At 42.0% G+C, this 21914-nt stretch overlaps 1 protein-coding gene across 1 annotated transcript in view; it reads right to left on the reverse strand.

The window, feature by feature from the left end:
- The window catches only part of VEGFD (vascular endothelial growth factor D), a 31707-nt gene extending 11267 nt beyond the window's left edge, over positions 1-20440 (reverse strand). The window contains exons 1-2 of the mRNA XM_050902728.1: positions 19923-20440; positions 1129-1339 (exon numbers count right to left, since the gene is read on the reverse strand). Coding sequence (XP_050758685.1) covers positions 1129-1339; positions 19923-20012 — 301 coding nt within the window. The 5' untranslated portion in view covers positions 20013-20440. The remainder of the gene's footprint in view (positions 1-1128; positions 1340-19922) is intronic.
- Positions 20441-21914: the final 1474 nt, after the last annotated feature.

Here is a 21914-nt window from a genome sequence, read left to right on the forward strand (position 1 = left end):
TCTAATAACTCTATGTTAGTTAATGTTGCTGTGTAGACCTGTAAAGGTATGTAAACAAAATGTTTATCATTAATTAAAGTCCTCTTAATTGTTCTTCCAGTATGTATTCGATTTAGCTTTTTTCTGTACAAAACTTCTATGAGAAGTTTAAAACCATGCCTGTGATATGAAAACCCTTTTCAGACTGGCACTCATGTCTGCATTTCTGTGCTGTGGCTCAGAGAAGGAAATTAAGGCCTTTGCTCAGCCATAATTTAGCTGAGTAATGGTGTGCAAATGTGGCTGCGGTTATTGTAAAAGTGGTATTGGAACAGGATCAGCAATATCTGATTTCCCAAAAGGAAAGTGATATGATCATATTACTTCAGGGTAAATACTGAACAAAAAAGAATAGCTCCGTCTGTCCTTCATTAGGCTACAGTGTAGCTTTGCTGTAGGATATCCGTTTGCTAGACCAAAGTATAGTAACTGATCCTTTATTTTACATCTGTGAACATATAATGCCTCTTGAGTCTCTCACCTACAAGGAACAATATTCATTTTTGCTCCAGATGAGGGAATAGATTGTGATTTCCCGCATTCAGTTGTTGGTTGGTTGTTTCAAGACCTACTTCTCTCTGGAGAGACTTCCTCAAATAGATGGAGATTAGGGCAATACCTCCTTCCTCTGTAATTCCCACCCAGACACTGCTGCTGATGCAGTGCCTTATATCAGAGCACACCTAATAAAAAAAAGGGATTTCTATGCCTGCAGTAAAGCTCATTTGTTTCTGCCTGCAAGCAAATTCTGAGATTTAGCACAATGCTGCTGGCCGACCCCTCGGCCAGTCATTCCAACCTGTTCTTTGCACGCTGACTTCCCCTCCTTTCTGTGGACTGACAAATCCATACATAATACATCTTCCCTTTGGAGAGTATACAGAGAACAATAAGCCTGATTTGGCCACAAAACAGGGAGGCGTAGTCAGGCTGTTGCCTGACGTTTTTTCATACAAAGTCATTTCTGTGAATGCCTTGTTGTTTCCAGTACGGGTGTGTTCTAGGAAACCCCTGGTACTGAACGCTTTACTGCAGAAGCATCAGTGATCCTGAAGCCGAGATCAGACTCAGCCACAAACCTGCACCTACCTTTCAGTGTATCGATATCATAGAAAGCAGCAGCAAATCTGGTGGAGCGATGTGATGCAGAGCGGGAGTCTAAATTGGCCAAACTCTTGAGTTTTAGCCTGCATTTCCACAGCTTCCAGTCCTCAGAGTGCGTGATGCGAAGCAGCTCTTCCAGGCTGGATGCTCTCCTGATCTGCTGTTCTGACCGCTCCAATGCTGACAGAGATGTCCTCTGGAAGGAAAGGGGGAAGTCAGAAAGCCAGTACCTTTTACAGCCTGTCCCCAGTGTTGCACATGGAGCACTTGTACAAAAAGGCAGCACATTACTGAGGACAGCCGACAGTGCCTGGGAAAACAGGAGCACACACAGATGTCCCAGGCTTTGACAGTGCCCGGCACCACATTGATCTGCAGGATTTGTGCTCATATGAATTGGGAAGTGGAGATACCCACTTCCTCACCTTTTCCATCACAGCCTTCAGAGCTATTTGACAAATGCAGACTTTACCGTATCCAGGGAAACTGGCAGACACCAATCGCATTGCTGGTGTGCCTGAGCTGGCCAGCCATGCCAGCGTGAATCCCAGGTCACCCCTGTAGACAACCTGAATGAGTTCAGCTGGTGAGCACAACCCATGTGCCTTTGCAGCAGCCCACCCCGGTGCCAAAACTCTGGTGCCAGCCGTGAGACACCACTGCAGGGGCAGGTGATACAGCTGCAAGCTGTCCTAAGTATGAGGGCCCATCCACACGGCGGGCAAACACAACATTCAACGTGCTGCCAAGTGCAGGATGCATCTGCCATTCCCCGTCCTGACTACCGTTTGGATCATGCCTAAGTCAGCCAAAGCAGCCTCAAGTCCAGCCTCAGCGCTGTGGCTGTGCAGCAGTGTTAGCACAGTCATTGCATTTTCCACCTGCGTGACGTACGTGACCATTCTCTGCTCCCATGGGAGAACACTCCCTACAAAGACCTAACCCATCAGTTTAAAGTTGTTATTCACTTAAAAAATACCTGTTTAACAGAAATTTAATATTGCACAGCACCCCATAACAATACTGGTTTCTTTGGCTGCTGCTTTCCGACATCTGCATTTGTGCCTTTATCAAGACATTGAGTATTTACTTCCACTGACTCACCAGATCTGCTGAAAACTGTTGCCTCCAACCCAAGTAAAAGGTTGTCTTTGTAAATGGCTGTGTTGTGCTGGGCTGGTGCTCTCAGCTGTACTCTCTGGTCATGCAGTTGACTGTGCATTTTGACTTGCAAATAAAGGGCTGCAGTGCCAGCTGTCATAAATAAAACGCCAGTTCTTAAAAGCCAAGCCTGAGTATAGGAAGCTGGCGATGAGGTATGTAGCAGCCTGCAGTCTGAATCGGCAAGCGAGTACTCTGTATAGGACTGGGGAAGGGGTGGAAGAAAGAGTCACCTATAAGAGGAACATTTTTAGATGAGATCTGAAACCCAGGCACTGAGCGCATCTGTTATTTGTTATTGAAACATCTGTGGCATTTATTTTGCAACGATACAGATGTTAGCCTGTACATACGGGCCAAGTTCGTTTTTGGGTAATTACCTTCCACTGACCTAAAATTCCCTACGTAGTTAACTCAGAATAAGTTATTTGCTCTTCTTTTATGCCCATACAGAACATTATATTGTGCTCTAACAAGCTGCCATGTTTCATTATAGAGATGGCTGTTTTTCATAGGTGAATATTTTCTCCTACATTTCATATGTGGTGAAAACTGGAAAGCCCATCTCAGTACTTATGTACAAATAGCTCAGAAGGAATGTGAATACTTAGCACCAGTAACTGAATTTCAAGACAGTTTTACAAACAGCCTACCCAGAATTTTGCTGATCTAGGAAAGCTGAAATTCAGCTTGAGGTCAATGCATCAAGGCTTATTTGTTCTAAGAACCACAGCTTATATTCACTCCCGTTCACAAACTGTCTCCTTGACCTGGCAAAACATGCAAGTGTAGGACCAGCGCTGGCATGGTAATGGGACCAAAGATATTAAAACTGAACTCCATTAACCATTAACAATACTTTTTTCCTCTCTTTGCAGCAAAAAGATGTTCTAGCTGAATCAGCATCCAAGACTTCTAAACTAGACTGAATTTACAGAGAACCTGTAAAATGAGATGATGGTATTCTGTAAATTAGAAGACATATCCCTGAAATTCTTGTAAAAGTCAGTAGTTTGGGACTAGCTTTTCCATTTGTTTTGCTTAAATATCAAGAGTTTTTATTAATTATTATTATATGAGCAAAATAAATTTTAAGCCTAAGATGAAAGAGTACAGAAAAAGTATATGTGCCTCCTCACGGTAAGCAAAGATCTCTGGGTTTATTTAAAGCAAGAATTTGTACTGTTTTAAGGATTTTTGTATTTTTAAAGCTATACAGGTTCCTTAATGTGGACTGAGTACACTGAAATTAACTTTATGCCTTCACAAGTACAATTGTATAGAAAGGGAAACAAGTTATATTCGTAAAAGTCATTTTTATACCAAAAAATGCATCTCCAATAGGATTTGAATTCTGGTAATTAAAAAAAATATACCTCTGATATTGATGCATCATAGTGGTATTGACAAAGCCTGCCTATGTGTGCAGGTTGTTCCTTCTCTTACTCTTTTTAATATATTGGAAATTGGAGAAGTGCAGTCAAAGGAAATGGAAGGAACAGTGCTCATTACAGAATTCCCTCTGCAGTCATCAGAAAAGTATCATAATTAACTAAACCATGATCGTCCAAAACTCACACAGAGCCCTTGGAACCGAGTTATGTCACTTCTCTGTCAGCTCCAGCCCTGCTCAGCATTGCCTGGGCTATTCAACCCTGAAGTGCATCTGTTGCCTCCACTGTCTTCATGTTTCCTAACACCTATCCAAGCTCTGCAGTTTGACGGGATCGCCAGTTGCCTACCATCACAATGCCAGAATAATTGTCTTCCTTCTTCTTGTATTTGACTTCTTCCTGGAGGGAACAGATTTTACAGCTGACTTTATAACTTCTTCACAGGAATCCCTGTCCGGTACAGAATTTCCTGATGCCCTTTCCCATAACAACAGCAGCACTGAGATAAAATATGGTCTCTCCCTCTGAGCACTGCTGACACTAGGCAAGATGGTGAGATGAAGGCACTGCTAGCTTTTAAGGGAGGGCTGAATCCCAAATAGTTGTAGGCTTTTACAGTGTGGACATCTATTTTGTCTGTGAGCTAGTCACTCTCAGCTCCCTCTGTACGCAAGACAGAGAAATATAGACACTTTTAGAGCATGATTAGAGCATGATTCATTTGAAATCACATTGAAAGTCTTTCTGCTGGCTGCCCCGCAAGCCCAGGCTCACCAGATCGCAAGAGGTATCAGTGTGGTGGATCTTTGGTCAAACAAATCTCACCACAGCTATCTGGGGTATAAAACATCTGAACAGAAGCACCTGATTTTGTTCCAATCTACCTAAGTGCCAAAACAGGAACGGTGAATACCACCTTATGTGTTTAGTTTGACTCCTTTGAGACTACTACAATACTCTCACCTAAAATGTTCTTCTAAACACTTGCTAGAGCATGGACAGACTGTTCAGCATCTAGAAGGACATCCCTCATCCTTATACACTTTGACCATAGAGGTAGCTATCTACAACTTAAAAGCATTCAAAACTAAAAGCTTAAAAAATGAAAAGAGCATGGAAGGTTCATCAGCCCCACCAGCAGGGCCCAGCCCTACATCCTCGGACACCACAGACTGAACTGCTTCAGTCGGGCACCCTCTTGCTACGGCACAGCAACACTGAATAGCATGTCGTCACGAAATCTTTCCAAAGCATTAATTTCTGGTCATCCTGTTTTGAAAAGGACAGCATCAAATGAAAACACAGAACCTCTTATGGTCTCAGATAATACCATAGATGATGTGCCGTAGGGCTGCTAGCACCACGCAGATGTGGAGACTTCTTTCATATACTGCACTTTAAATTCAAGCCCTGTTTAGATATAGACAAGCATACTCTGGCTGACTGAAAAGCCCCACTTAGAAGAGTGCAGTTTTGCACAGAAAGACAAATAAATGTTTCAAAATGTGAAATTGGAGGAAGGTGTTATGTTCAACAGCGTCCCAAACCTACCCCTCATGTGATGATCAAGGACTTTACCCCCTCTCACAGTGATATCGAGTGGACAGCAGTTAAAATGAGCATTCGAACAGGAGGGGAGATCCCCACTCAGCCACAGAGCAGGGGGAAGCATGCAGAGAGGTCTAACCTCCACTGTCATTTTTGGGAGATCCAGCTCCTTACAAAAAGCAAGAGGAATAGAGCTGCCATCTGTCTGCTTCTCCTGACTGTAGTCATCTGCACATGCTACTTCCCACTTTTCAGATACCCCTACCTCCCTTTTTGAGGCTTTCTCTGACAACTATAGTCCTTCCTTCGAGGTTCCCATCCCATTCTCTACTCTGCTCTCATCATCTCGTACTGCTTGGATCCTACTGTGCTTTTATGTTGTTTATTTTTACTCCTTTCCCTGTATTCTGCCAGGTGGGAGTCTGATGAGACCTCCCTCAGGCTGAGCTGTTCAGCCTCCTGGTGCAGAGGAACATCCATTTTTCTCCCTGCCGTGCCCTCCCTCCACTTCCCTTACGTTGACCCAGATTTTAGTAGTTGGCTGGGGTGAGCTGTCACCATTGTGGGAGTTGTTGGTTGTAATGGCTGCAACCTAGAGGTGGAGCAGGACTTCACTGCTCTTGGCGTGGTTCACATAGGTAGCAAAATTATGATCTCTGGCCCCAGAAAGCTTAAAATATACATTAAGGCTTGAGAGAGAAAGAAAGTAGAGAGGGAGCCATTGGCAATGGGCCAAGGCAATGTCCTTTACACACTCTCAAAGTGAACAAATTACCTGTGGAGCCGTATCACTGCAAAGCTCCAAATTTCCTAAACTTTCAGTACCTGTAAATGTACACCCTGTAGTCAACCAAATACATAATGCTATTGCCTACGAGAAATGTTTGCATAGAACTCATCAATAACAAATATCAAAGTAGTAGATTTAAGTAGTTCATTCTTATCTCTTCAGCTTACTGCTGCTCTTAATATCATTTTTCTAAGTATCTTATCTAAGAATGGATCACATACCCAGAGATAAAAATCAGATTCATATTTAAATGAAGTTGTATGTTTTTCATAACACTGACCTCTCATATGTTCCAAAACTATTCTTCAACTCAAAAAGGAATATCTGTTTTCCTCTATTTGGGCTATGAGCAACATCATTGACATCAGGAAATGATAACGTGGGTTAGCATTGTGATTTTTGGATAATTACAACTTTTGTCCTTCCAAAAGAAACCATAATGGGCTATCTATCTTTTTCCTAGCAATCTCAGATGCCAGAAAAACCCTAAAAGTAGTTAGCATTGGAAAGGAACAAGAGAAAAAACAGTGGTACATCCAGTGGCCTTTCCCACCTTGGACGCTGGCTTAAATCAGACACCGAGTTCATTGCCCTGTTGATTTATGCTAGTCAAATATTTGGCTTATGCATCATGTCATACAGATGCACCATCCCACACATAGTCTGCATCGTTCAAACTGGGCCCCTTCTTGAGAATTAGTATTGACAATCTCCTATCTGGTGCTGCAGCTCAGCAGCTTGCACCTTTTCTCCATGCTCGACAAGCTCCTAGGTTTCTTGCCTAAGAAAAAATACCCTACCCTTTTCAAACTGATGTCTGAGTGAGTCAGCAGAACCCACGTTTGCAGAACCCCTTTTTTTGCATGTGCTGCTCTTTCCAGCCTGACACAGATGGTCTTTGCATTAATGCTGTGTTTCAGGATCTCCTTGGAGGTATTTTGAACAACGGAGGAAAGATGTGTAGAATACGATAGTAAAAGAAAGGCCCACTAAAGTCCTAAATTTATTTGAGGACCTATAGCACAAACACATGCCTAGGACCCAAAATTAATTCTTTTCAAGGCCATCAGTAACTATTAGTATTTTTATTTAAGAAAACAGATGCATGTTGAATAATATTTTGTGTGCATGAGAAGGCAAAAATAAAGGTTGATCGAAATCCATATTTTGCTCAATCTGAGGAAAGTCCTGCTTGCATTTCACTGTGTACTTAAGCACACCCACAGACCCAGGAAATAAATCCTGAAAGCTTACACAGATGACTACTTTCCTTAAGCCCCAGCCTTGCAGTCTTTATCCATAGTGGGACATAAACCTCTGGTTAAAGCTAAACACGTGTAAGAGCTCTTCTGAAAAGGAATGTTTTTCTGAGTTAGGGTCACAGATACTATTGTGGCAAGTGCTGCATAAATACTAATGGAAATCTTCAACATTATCACTGCGTCTGGGGCCAGGACAAATGATTAAGGAACCTCTCAATAACCTTGCACTGTTTTATGATCCATCCTCTCAGTGGTTAAGCAATAAAAAGAAGGTAACAGCTTTATCTTGCCAGGGAAAGCAGAATGTAGCTGCATAACACAGAGTGGTGATTTTCTTAATGCCGTTGTACCACAAACATGGCCAAACAGGTTTAAACTAAGTAAGTTCAGACTAAATCTTTCAAAATTAACCAGTCGGGGGGGGGAAGTTTCATTGCAAACTGAGGGCACTTGGACATCAACAAAGAGTACTGGCAGCATGTGAGGACATTTTGAACCTTTAAGTGAATGCTGTGTGCTTAATGCAGCAGTAGCAGCTGCATTCAGTTCAAGAGAAGTCATGTAGAAGACAAAGACTTGACATAACCAGAAGTTGAATTTCCCCCATTCCAGTGCTGCCTGAAGGCTATTCTCAGAACTAGACTCAAACCAGTTTAAATACTAGGTGGGTGATTCATCGCCACATGAAAATACCAAGGAACTTTGCTGCTATGTATGCTACACCTGAAAATAAACTCCTTTTCTTCCGTGATGCATTCCCCAAGGTGTTTTTATGACAGTGTATGAGCTGATTATAGTTACGGGCTCATTTTGCAGAAATAGAGTGCTCCCTGCCACCCCACGATCATTAAAAATAAAAAAAATCTGATCCTATGGGTCATTCACCTGACTGAATATGAACTAGTTATCTGAGACTCCTGTTATAGTTAGTGGAGAAAAATAGGTCCATTGGGTGCACGTTCATCTCATTCTAAAGTCTGTTGGATAAACTGTGCCTCCAAACTGCATCTTTCTCTCCATTGATGCTGAAGGAGGTCACTAGCTTAGCTCTGGTTAGGTGACCTGAATCCCACTCAACTGAGAGAAGTCAAATGAGATGAAATCCCCTCTCCTTATCCAAAGCACTAGCAATTTCTGAGGGACAGTGGTCAATTTTTCTCAGGTACACAAATATAAACAACCAAGAAGTGCAACTGCACCAGGGTCTGAAGGACCTGGGACTGGCTGAAGGCCAGCACAGGCAGCTGCCTGGACAGAGGAAAGCACTTCATTCCCTGCCTCAAAGCCATGGGGTAGTTGCCCAGCTGTGCTGTGGCTCACAGCGCACAGACTGTGAGCTGATGTGGCCAGGGAACTGCAAGGGAGTTCCTGTGGAAAAGTCTTGTTCTCTCTTGGCAGGAAAACAGGGCAGCTCCTGCCATTGTGAGGCCAACACAAAGATCTACATGGTGTCTGAAGGTCTGTGTTGTGGTTTAACCCCAGCCGGCAATTAAGCACCACACAGCCACTCGCTCACTCCCCCGCAGCAGGATGGGGGGGAAGAGAATTGGAAGGGTAAAAGTGAGAAAACTCATGGGTTGAGATAAGAACAGTTTAATAATTGAAAGAAAATAATAATAATAATAATAATAATAATAATGATGATGATGATGATGATGATATTGTAATGAAAGGGAAAATAACAAAAAAAAAAAAGAGAGAAATAAACCCCAAGAAAGACAAATGATGCAAATGAAAACAATTGCTCACCACCAACCAACCGATGCTCGGCCAGGCCCCAAGCAGCGGCCCTCCGCCAGCCTTCCTCCTAGTTTTATTGCTGAGCACGATCTCGTATGGTATGGAATATCCCTTTGGTCACTTGGGGTCAGCTGTCCCGGCTGTGTCTCCTCCCAGCTTCTTGTGCACACCCAACCTACTTGCTGGTGGGGTGGCATGACAAGCAGAAAAGGCCTTGACTCTGTGTAAGCACTGCTTAGCAGTAACTAAAACATCTCTGAATTATCAACACTGTTTGCAGCACAAATCCAAAACATAGCCCCATACTAACTACTATGAAGAAAATTAACTCTATCCCAGCCAGAATCAGCACAAGGTCTCTTGTTTGACCATTTTCCTGGTGAGGATGACAAACTTGTGTGGAGTCTCTGCAGTAAGAGGAACTCCTTTTGAGGATTTTCATCATTATTAGTAGTATTTTTAGCATTATTGTGGCTCCTAGGAGTATGGGGCCAGGTACAAACACAAAATAAAGAGACAATCCCTAACCTAGTGTCTACAACCAAAGTAAAAGACGAGAGAAAACAGAGGAAGGCATTCATCCAAAGGGAGTACCAAGGAAACACAGAAAATATTGCTCAGAGTGATGGGCCATGATTTTGAGATAGCAGGGCCTCAACCATTGCCAAATTTTATCATAACAAATATTGTCTATTATACTGCATCTTGTATCCTTGGGGTGTTGCATAACATAATAAAATAGTGAGAGAATCTTCTGCAGCTTGAAAACATCAGGCTTGCAGGAGTGACTTACTGCCTTATCAACAAGCGACTGCATCACACTATAAACATCTAGCATGAGGCGTCTAACTCTACCACATGTCTGACACATACCAGTTTGCACTAATTTTATCATCACCATTGTATTTCATTTCTGAGAAGAGAAAGAACATCTGGTTTTCAACAGCTCCAATAAAATCAGAATTTTGATTCTCTGTCAGCTATGAACTTCTGATATATGAAGTCCCATCCCTGACTGTATCCCCTCTGGAAGCATGATTATCTCTGCATTATTAGTGCACAAATAAGCTATTTTTAATTATAGTGAACATGACGACAGAGAGACAAAACAATGAGATATTTTTACTTCCTACTAACATTGTTCTCTGAAACAGATGGGCTTGTGATGGGATTTTTCAGTGACTATTACAGTCTTTGCCATCATTATCAGAAGCATGGATGAAGTTTCAGGAGCATGCAGTACTTCATTCTACCTTCAAATGGTGACTGTTTAAACAAACACTCAAATCTGTTCTAATACTTAGAAAAAAGTTTAGGCTCTCTCAGTGCACTGCCTTATCTAGACTGAACATTCGCTTGATCATCACAGTTGCAGCATTAATAACCTGGAGATACATGCTGCTTATGGTGGGGACAAGTTTAGGCCCTGTGAGGCAGATTTCCAGCTGTCAATTTTTTAAAAGGGTGCTTTCTCCAGTGAGAATTGTATTGAAAGCGTACAGCTATATTGTCCAGGTATATAGCAAAAAATATGCAACTGGGCTGAATTTCTTCCTTAAGAGATTGAAAATGGCCTCAGCATTCTTTCCCCAAATATAAAATTAGTACGGACTGTGTTACAGTTGAGAAACCCTAGGGTTGCATCAGACATATGATAGTCAAAGAAGTTGGGGTTTTGGGGCTCAGAGGCAAAGTACCAGGACAGCATTTTTTGTTTTCCAAAGCCCCCCTCAGAAAACTGATGGCTTGATTTGCCTGCTAATATTTTCAGCTGTGCCCACTACTACAGCATTTTCTGCAACTTCATCGAAGGGAGACTCCATATAACTCTCACCAGCAAAAATACGCACGTGTCAGGCTTGCATCGCCTGGCTGTAATGCCCAGACAGCTATTTCTGCTGTGCCTGCAGAGGAGAAAATGGTACTCTGAGTGGAGGGCCTGAAGGTCACCTCTCTACCCTCATCAGTGCCCGCTCGCCCAGAAAAAGCTCAAGGACTGAAGAGCAGGCACGGGAAAAAACTTCTGCTTCGCCCACCCACGGCCTAGGCAAAATCTCTCCCCTGTCTGCCTCGAGTTAAAGAAAGAGTGTTGGCCTTGGTCATGTATCTTCTCAGGAAAGGGTGACCGTGTGATCACACCACTTCATCCCGAAGTCCTGTGTGTCATGGCTGCTGAAAGAGAAACTGCATAGAGCCCTGTCCTGGAAGAAGAGCAGTGGAGAATTGCCAGAGCACAGAAAGAAGGACTGACAGATATGTTACTTGCGGGTTTGGGAGGAACGTGAAGTGGTAAAGCTAATAGTTTGACCAGGTGTTGTATGAGGGGGCAGGGGGCTGGCAGGGAGACATTTATCTGAGACTGTAACATTTCTCACTGATACAGATGTGATGTTTGAGGGCCTCTTTTGCTAAAACCTTGTCAGTACATCATCTGACCAAGATCCAAAACTGGAGGAGAAGCAACTTCTAGACTGCTCCACTTCTGATGTTCAGTGTGGTAAAAAGGTCCCTCCAGACTCCCCTCCCTGGGAGTCTGTCTCCTTGGGCTCCAGCCTTACTTCCAGTGAAGAAAGGCGACTTACTTACCCATTTCCTAAACTTAGTGGTCAAGGTGGTGATAAAACAGCTTCTGTTTTAGCTGAAGATGATCTGTTTTCACAAGTAAATCATATTAGCTACCCTATGGCTTCAAGAGAACAGCTGTTTTATATTTTGAATGTCCTTTTGAACTAGAATAGATCTTTTGTGGTGCTACAGCAAATAAATCAGACTTCTTGCACTTTAGTAGCATGCTTACATTATCAAAATCCTCAGAGACGAGACATTTTTGTTGCTGTATTCTTGGTTTGAATGAACCAAAATATTCAAAGCAAAGAACTGAAAACATCAGAATTGTACATGATTTTGTGAAAGCATAAATCTCAGAATATTTCATATTCTTTTTCATGTCCAAAGCAATCAGAGACTGACAATATTTTATCAAAATACCTCTCACAACTATATACTTTTAGCCAGCTAGATCTTTACACCAAAATGAGATTTTTTTTCCAGCCAGCAAACATTTTGAGAATCGGCTACAACTCTCATTAAACAAATATTTATTCCCACAGCCAGGTCTTTCGGCTCTCACAGCAGCTGAAGTGTGATTTTGAAGGTAACAACATTCACTGTGCGTCATTTTGTTGGCAGTGATGGAAAAGCCGGACGGGCAGATGGAAGAAAGGAGTAGGTCTACTATGATATGGAGCTTCTTCCTGTTCAAGCCTAGTCATCTACATTGAAAGTTTACCTTTAGGTCCCGGTGATCACACAAAGTATATTTGCTTGGTCAGTGAAAAGACACAGATGGATTGTCATAAATGTCCAGGGTGGTAACTCGTTGTTATATGTCCCAAATGCTACTGACAGCTTTGGGAGTCTTACAGTATATTTTCCAAGCCTCTACTTGTATGCTTGTTCGTATCGTCTTGCATTGCTGCAATCTGTTCAGGCAGCCGTGATGCTCAGTACAGAGCACAGCTAGAAATGTTACGTAGCACTTACTTCATCATACACAATGTTAGGTGCTAGTCTAACACTGTGACAGGGTACACATGTCAAAAATAGCATATTATATGTGTTTACAAAGAGCATGTCCAGAGTGTAGTCACTTTCTTTTGATATTTGTCCATTCTTTGGAAGTCACTGGGGTTTGGACAGTGATTTTGGAATGGCTCAGTAACAGAGACCTGAATGAAATCAGGTGACTATGTATTCTTTTAATACTTGAAAATATTTTTTAATGTGATGAAGGTTCCTTCAGTTAGTGCTTTCATCGGTTTCTGGGTTTGCCCCAAGACACTTTAATAAATGTTTTGGAAGTGTGACTAGCCAATTGGACGACTGGGTTTCAAAATGTCGCTTCACAAAGCAAAGCCATTGCCAATACTGAATGAACTTATGTTACCCCAATCACATGCACACATTTTCCTGGAACTGTAATTTTTCTTAAGTAATATTTCCCTAGCCGTTCAGGAAAGTATCCTAACGTGGTTTCTGAGTCACATTGCTAATTAAAGTGAAAAGTTTTGCCTGTTTGTATGGCACATTCTCTACGTGCAATGTGACATATGATACAGTAATATGATGCAACTTTTCTGCAATTAAGCCCAACTCAAATAGAATTCCCTCCCCAACTGCACGCAAATAGTGACCATGCTGCAGTCGGTGACAATGAATTCTCAAAACTAACCCAGGAAGCTTCCCGTCTGAAAGGATGGCTCAGACAGAGCCATCCTACCATCCTGATAATAAGGAGAGCAGTCACCCCTTTCCAAACCCATGTGGTGCCCACATTGGATTGCCAAATCCCATGTGTTCAACTGCACGTCCGTTGTAGTCAGTATGACTCTGCTGAAGCGGCAAGGACCCTAGATGGTGTTCTACCACTAGCTGAGTGGTCACACACTTTACGTCACATTTGGGGGGAAAATAGAAAAAATATGCAGATGTCCTTCAGGAAGCTGAATTTTTCTTAATGCGAGCGAGCTAAAATACCCTGCTCAATTGTTCTGCTATTCATTGATACGCAAGCCCACATATAGCTCTTTCACAAGGACATCAAAAAAAGAGCAAATTCTGCTTGGTCTTCCCATGGGCAAATGGGGTCTCTGCAGCTGTAGTGGGGGCACATAGCATTTTGTCTCCATTCCTCAAATGCCAACAAGAATTATGGAGGTTTGCAAAACATGCTGGGGAGGCAGGGAGCAGGTGGAGAAGTAGATAAGGGACTGGCACGTAGTGGGAGGAATAAGGAATTCCTAAGGAATAAGGGTTTCTGTAGGAAAGGTATCATATCAGATTTACTTCCCTGCAGCAAAATATCTCAGGTCATTTTTTGCCCCCAGCAAAGCTGAGCAATATAGTCATTTTGGGACTACATCTCAAAGCCAAGCCCAAGAAACAGCAATGGCCAGTTTTGTAACTGGACTCACTTGCCCTGAGAGAAAGGTCTAAAAGAAACACAGATCCCAGTCATTTAGTGATAACTATAAAAACTACTGTACAAGGTTTTTAATGGGAATAAGAATAAATGAATTATCACCTACAACAACTGTACCTTATTTATTTTTCCCAAATACCAATATGGTGTCCACAGAAGATAAGACACAAGTAAATCTTACTCAGATCTAGTCTGGAGTAGAGACAGTATTGATCAGAACAAAATTTGCAGACACAACAGCAGAGGTCTCACAAGACAGAGTTTGCACCAGAGTTTTTTCTTCCATTTGCAAGCCGACTGTTTCTCTGTTTGCCCCCTGTGGGAGCCTACATCAATACCACCACATCAGTGGTTAGAAACAACGCAAATGACTGTGAGGGAGAAAGCACAAGTAGGCTGCAGAAAACAGAGACAAGCAGCACTCGCTGAGCCTGAGCTGATGGCTTGTTTTCGTTGCCTTGTGAACACAAATTAACAGAAAGTTGCTCCACTGCCCTCTGAACCTGCCTTCCTGCCTCCCCTTGGTTTCACAGTTTCAGATGTGAGCCACAACTGATGTCAAAGTTTAATTAGTGCTGTCTTCATTTCAAACAGCTGACTATTAGAATGAATTTCTCAAATGCTGCATCTGATTAATCTAAACAGACTGATGTACTTTTCAGAGCTCTGCTCTCTCCTCAGACATTACAGTCCTAGCTGAGATGGACTGGACTGGAACAGCAGCTGGGAGGGATTTTTTTGCTATTTCTCACGAGCGAGAACTGCTCTTGATAAAGTAGTACTGTGTTAGTAGTTCCTTTTCCAAATTGATAAGAGCCAAGGACAGATGCTGTGTGGCATGGCAACAATACAGAATTGTTCTCTTATCCTTCACTGTACCTTGTCAAGGCAGTAGCAGATAAGTCAGAACAAATTGGCTTTCCTCAAAACCTCCCTGATAGCTTCCCACTCCTGAAGGAAAAGCACAATCAATCATTTCTGCAGGAATGCAGCAAGTACATTTTCACACGTTTTTGGCTCATTGTGCCTATCAGAGATGGTGATCACAGAGAATCAAAAGCAGCAGTGACAAAGCTGGGATAATAAAGCACTTCTGAAAACCACAATTTCATAATCTTTATTTAAAAGAGTTTGCTAACTTTGAAAGGAAGCTGGATGTGAGGATGAAAAGCCTAGTTTAAACAGAGAAATTGTTTCCAACAACCTTTAGAGTTGCTTTTTCTAGCTGTTGAGCCAGTTTGCTGTACTTTCAGGAGTTGCCTTTGAGGCAGATAACCCATGAGATAGAAGATTTGTTAGAATCTCTCTTTTGTAGAAACTGAGCAACATTTGCAAGCAGTTGTTAGAGAGCTGTGTAGATCTATCTGAAAAACTGTGTCAGTGGTAATTACAGAGACAAAAGCTTACGTCCAGCTCTGCTGCTCAGGTTTCTTTGCAGAGCTCTGTTTTGGTTGTACAGACAGACAGACTGCAGCTGGCTCTAGGAAGGGAGAGATGCAAAGAGCTTCCTGATTCCTTCCATTCATGGTGTGATGGCTCTCCAGTATTTCCATGCCTTCCCAAGGGCAAGGCATTCTCCACTTAGGTGGTCCAGGGCCTTAGGATCATGGGGAAGTGCTGTTTCACTCTCACCAGCGGACAAGGACTATGTACCAGCTGTGTTTGGAGAGTGGCTTCCACCTCTGTCCAGCTCACAGCGGCAACAGGAGATTGTTGAATCTAAGATGATCTGTTAGAGCAAAAGTGACTGCTCAAAGCTGTATTGATGTTTAGTGCAGAAGTAAAAAAGTTTAGCTGTGGAAAAGGAGTGCATGTAACAGAGAGCAGCCATGTTTACCTCCCGGGCTAAGCATATCTAACCCCTCGGTCTTCTGATCAGAAAGCAGATTTCTAGTTCAATGACACTCCTCAGGCCTATCAGCTGTGGGTTTCTCTCTAATGAACCAAAGGAGGGTTCACCTTGGGGAGAAGACCTCTGCAAAAACAAAAGGCTGTGAGTCTGTTATAACGTGGGCATTACCAGTTGTCCCTTTCTCTTGCCTTCCCCCTAACACTTTGTTAACAATGTAAGGGGCAGAATAGGGCAGGGAGCAATGAGACTCAAATTCTCAGAGATCAAGACCTCGCAGGCTCATTAGAGAGGCAGTTTTAGTGTTGGAAGGCAGAAGCAGCTCTGACAGATCGTTGGCTTTTCTTGGCAAAAAAATTGCCTCGGCTCTGGTGAATATAGGACATAGCTCTTCGCATCTAATTTTAAAATTCTGGAAAAAGTAGCCTATGTCTGTCATTGCTCTAGGAGAGGAAAAATGTGTGGGGGAGAGACAGGAAAAGAGACAGAGAAGTTTGTGGTTCCCTAGCTGAGAGGTTCCAAAACGTAAGAGACTGTCAGGACAAAACTTCAACACGGAATTTTTAAAGCATTTCTTGATGAAAAAAAAAAAAAAAGCTCAGTCTTCAGAAAACCCATGTGGAAATCTAATTGTTCAATGAGGACTTCATATGTCAGGCTGGCATCCTGAACCAAGTAACTGGCGTGCGAGGCAGAGGGCTTGCTGCCAGCCTTGACGTGAGTTCAGCTAAGGAGCCCTGCCTGACACCTGCACGGCTGCGCTGTCCCAGTCTGGGGCTGCCCACCGCTTCCCATCATGAGACTGTTTTCCAGTTGTTTATAACACTGCCAGACGTTAGATGTTCAGGCTGAAACTTTCCACGCCAGATGTCTGCCTCAAAACGACTTTAATAATTTTTTTGCTTTCTCTGTCAAAATGGTTTGACCGCAGTTGCGGATGAAACTCCTTCTTTATCCATGCAAAAACATCTTCTGGCAATCTCATCTTTGCAAATGCCTGGCATTTCCCCACTGTGGATCACAGATGTGAAGTTTTGACACCTGAGGAACCTCTGTTGGCCCATATGTGTCTACTGCTATCTCTGCAAAAATCCACCCAAACTTAAAATTTCCAAGAGCAACAGCAGAGACCTGCCAGGGTTTAGCAGCTAGACGCTCAGCAGATGGGGCCTGTGCTGACCCCACTCCATTCGGGAGCGGAGCAGGACATGGGTGCAGGCCACCGCAGGTCCAGCCCGTGGGGCTGAGAGCAGAGGGCCTGCTCTTCCTTTCCGTCAGGCCACAGGGGTCGGTCAGCCAGGGAAGGGAAGCTGCCAGATTTGCCTGTGGAAGGGGAGGGAGATGAACACTGATGGAAGAGGGCAAGACCTCTTGAGATGAGAGCATCTGGGGAGACCAGAACTAGAAACTGGGGTCAGGAAAATGAAAGCCGGGAAGTTGTGACCGCAGAGACAAAGCGAGAAGCTAGGGATGGAGGAGTGAAGGGGCAACCATGGTCAGACATGACTGGAAAGCAAAAGGGTCCGGTAGGGCTGTCTCTGAGGAACTTGGACAGACCTTCTGAGGGTCTGAGAGAGAAGCAGGACATCCCCACCCAGGAGGAAGCAAGTGGGAAGGAGGGCGGCATATGGAGAGCATGCATGGGAGCCCAGTAGGGAAACTGAGACCCTGAGTCCTAGAGGTGAGGGAACACGGGTCAAATGCTGGGACTGGAACAGGTCAGGAATGGAGAGAGGAAGGAGGAGCTGGGCCTGACGGGCAGGTGATAACCGGCCTTGGTGTGCACATGGGGGGAAAAGGGACTCCTGTACCCAGAAGAGGATGGTGTTTCTGAAAAAAGGTGTTTTCTTGGGAAGGGCCAAGCATAATGGAGGTACTTGCTGAATCACAGCAGCTGGTACATAAGCTTTTTAACGTTCACGGCATTAATTAGGATATTTGCAGAAGGGGGATAAGAGAGTATTTAAATCCTTAGCCCCCTGAAACTCTATCGCATGATACCACACTGGCAACACCTGATGGTTTAAACCATCAACAGGTTTAAAACTTCAGGTGTCCTGGGCAGAGCTCAGCTACTTGGATTCATATAACGGGGGGAGAGCGGGTCGCTGGTGGTTAACCCTTCTTGGGTCTCATTAATTGCGTATTACCTGCATCCTGACCTTGTGGTTTTTATCCAGGCAATACTGCCATTGATCTTAAAGAACTTTAAAAAAATAAGGTATGGTAGGTGAATGCAATACATCATTTCTGTGTTCTGCAAATTCAATTTGAGGTGCAATCAGTAAGAATAGGCATAACCCTGTGTACCATTAAACACTGTAACATGAAGGACTTTTTGTGGGATATATCCACATACGTACACACACAAAAGCCCGCAGGTCATACATGCTAAAACAACCCAGAAATCTAACATACTACGTAAAACATTAAAAGAAAAATAATCAACAGCTTAGACAAAAATCTATACCTACACAGAAAGAGCCAGAACAAGTGGAAAACCAGTCTTTTCATTGTGGCAATCAGCGGCCAATGCATGTGAAACACAGCCCTTTTTAGTGTGATCTCCACGATACCTTTAGGTAGTCTTGGAAACTAACAGTGATTTATTATATACAGTACCCTGTGGCTAAGCTGGCTGCTTGAAAGTGGTAGCCAAATTTCAATGAAAACAATTACAGATTTACATATGTTGGATGGACAATCCTATCACAGTGAATAAACTACAAAGCAGTTTAAATTAGCAAGAAGAGCTCTTGCATTTATGCTAGGCAAAGTGGATATGGTTTCAAAATTTAATTAAAGGACTAACTAGTGGTTTGCTATTATGCTGAATAAACTTGTGTCCCACGTGAGGACAGAATTATCGTCACTGCCAATTATACAATGATTAGTATTCTATATTAGAAAGCGCTTTCCAGTTTAGATAAAGTGATTCCTACATGTATGAAACCAGTGATTTGTCATGCAGTGCATAAAGGTAATGTATACAAGACTAATTACTCTGGTCCTAATGCCTTCAAGGAACTGATTGCTGAGGTTGTAAATTGAAAGCTTGTGAATGGTGAGCAGGCAAAGGGGTTAGTTGTTAGTCATCCTGAGGCACACATCGCTCACCACTTCTAACTTCTTGTGCTGGCAACAGCAGTCTGCAATTAAGCACATAACTTTTAGCATTTCTTTTCTAAAACACAGGCCAGCATGCAGTGCAGTTCACAGACTAGTGTGTGGTCATCTCTTGCAAGCGGGAGGTTTTCTGAAGTGAAAACAAAAATATTAGCTTGTTTTGCTCTGTTGGTGAAAAACAAATAATTTGTTCTGGACCACACACCGAATTAATCATTTTTGGACACACTGCACATGTAGAAACTTGTTCCAGTCTTTGTTCTGATTTTTCTAAATGATTGTCCTGGATGTTCTCACATTGTCTCAGAAAATCAGATCTGAAAAATCCTACTCTCAAGGTGAGGCTTCCGCTTAAATTTTTTTGCATGTATTATATTCAGAAGAAAGGTTAATTCCCAGGCAATATGTGCTCTATTATTACTAGTTGCTGCTTATTTTAAAGTCCTGGATAACATCTCCTAATAAAACAAAAGAAAAACATTTCTCTGATTTCTGGCAAACAAATGTACAACTGATGAACACGTGTTTTAGAGGAAAATTTTCGATAGCAGGATACTAATGCCTGCAATTATAAATACCTGAAATAAAAGTGTGTATTTAGTGAGTATTCTAAATGCTCTGACTTGCATTTTTGTTTAGATTTTGTTTTTATTTTGCATGACTGACACTAAAAGTTTAACTTAAGAACAAAGTATACACGTACTTAATAATAACTAGTAAAAAGACATAAAATATTAAACAGCGAATATGGATTTAACTTCTTTATGGATTCTCTTTCCTCTATGGCTGCTAAACATCTGTGCAACTAAACCATCACAAAAAAACTCCAAGCACCAAAACAGGAAAAAAACCACCACCTTGCACATTAAATGTATGTAATTCTGGCAATTTGGATTATTAAGAATGACAGTAAATAAAGATCACCTACCTTCACAGATCCATTCTCATAGTCAGATCCTTGCAGCAGATGTAGAAAAGAAACTATGAAAATATTCACAGTTGCCCACGGTTTGTACATTCTGATGTTTAAAATCCACAGGTTACTGCACAGTCGTCGTCATACAGCTGGAGGCGTCTGTTTTGAAATGCATTTCTCTATCACCAGTACAGAAAAGAAAAGCTTCCAAAATTTCTCTTATAAACTCACAAAGGATTCCAACATCTGAGAGTAAATATCTGGCTCTTTACTGCTCAAAACAATTGTAAGTTCATCTAGAGAATGTCATTTCTTAGAGCAGATTTTAGATACATTTGAAAGAAAATCATGATAAGGGTTTAAATAGATTTATATCTGTATGTATACACATACACGCTCACAAGTGATCAGGTATGGATTCCAGTTAATGAAGTTAATGTATCTTCCATCAAGACACAAAGAGGCATTCAAAATCCGTCCGTGGTCCAGAAAATGTAAGAAATCTGCTCTATTCTGTGCTCCGTGTTACAGCAGGCTTTTAAGATGGTAGTGTAATGGCCAATGTTTTGAGCTCGAGAGCTGTAATCCAACTCTGTATTAAAACTTTTTTCACAACCTTCATGGAAGCTTGCAGAAGCATGTGTCTTAAATCTGATACAGACTTTGGCAGTAACACAGTCAAATTTTGGCTCTAATCCCATTTTGTCCCTACCAATAGCATAGCAGTTTTTAAACTAACTGATGCAATCTAGACTCCCATTATTTTAAAGAAGATTACCTGAAACATGAAACTTCAGCACACGTTCTTACACAGCACACATATTTTAAGTTACTTCTTTAAAAAAAAGTGAGGGAGGGGAAGGAAAAGAGAAAGACTGACTTTCTTTAATGTGTTCTATCTTATGTGGCATAGGGTTTTCTGAATAGATTTTAAAAAGGAAAGTTAAAAACTATCTTTGACAACAAACAAGATTTTTATTTGTTTAATGAAAGCTCATGAAGCTGCAGATATAAAAGGAAAAAATCTGTTTTTATTGCAGCAAAACACAATCATTATTTCTGCCCCAAGATGTGTATGCATTTTCTCTGTATATTTCCACAGTTTAAAACCAAAATGGAGATCTAACATTTAAAATTATAACATAGAAAAAGGCTCTGATAATTCTGCACGTTAAATGTATATTGCTGTACTCATATAATATATTGTGTTCAGGAGGGCAGTTCCACTCTCACATGGCTTAGGGTTTGCAGAATCAGACTCTACAGTTGTTAACATAAAACAGTCATGTACCTAATATTTCAGAGCGCTGGTTTCCTACCTCTGATGTCCAAGCAATAGCTATCTTAAATACAAGTCATGCTTCTGTAACTATAATTATCTTGCATAATTTCTTCTTAAGTATTCATCACAAACGGACATTGGAGGGAAAATTATTTGAACCCAGTCTTTCCAGCTGTTGTCAGTTAAATGAGTCATTATGTTTTAAAAACATATATGTAACTGTGTTATTTTTTAGCTTTGTCTTTTGCCACTTGTTTTGTGAAAGCAATCTATTTCTCATTTTCTGGCTTCCTCCCCCACCCAGCCCACACTGGTTCATACAAGGACAGCAGGAATTTCACCTCTTTGAATTGGGTGTGAAAAAGCTCCTCTCTCTGTGTACCTGCTTCTCCCCCTCATACCTTCCCTGCACCCAGGCTGCCGCCAATATTCACACAGTTTCACAGGCCCCACGCTACAAGGGACGTTCTGTGTCTGTACTGTAGTTTACCGTTAAAATACTTTAACTATTTCATTCATCATTTTAAATTAATGTGTTATCTAATGCTTACGTACGGTCACCTTGACCTCATTTAATGTCTCTGTTTCCCTTCTGATACTAATATCCATCTCCTTGCAGGAGCTGAAAGCCTGCTAAAATAAATGAATATGCCTTAGCCTCGGATGCACTGCTTCAGCATAAGGGATCAAGTAAAAAATAACCACTATACTCTCAGGACTGC

Source organism: Gymnogyps californianus, chromosome 1 (assembly GCF_018139145.2).
Source record: "Gymnogyps californianus isolate 813 chromosome 1, ASM1813914v2, whole genome shotgun sequence".
Taxonomy (NCBI): Eukaryota; Metazoa; Chordata; class Aves; order Accipitriformes; family Cathartidae; genus Gymnogyps; species Gymnogyps californianus.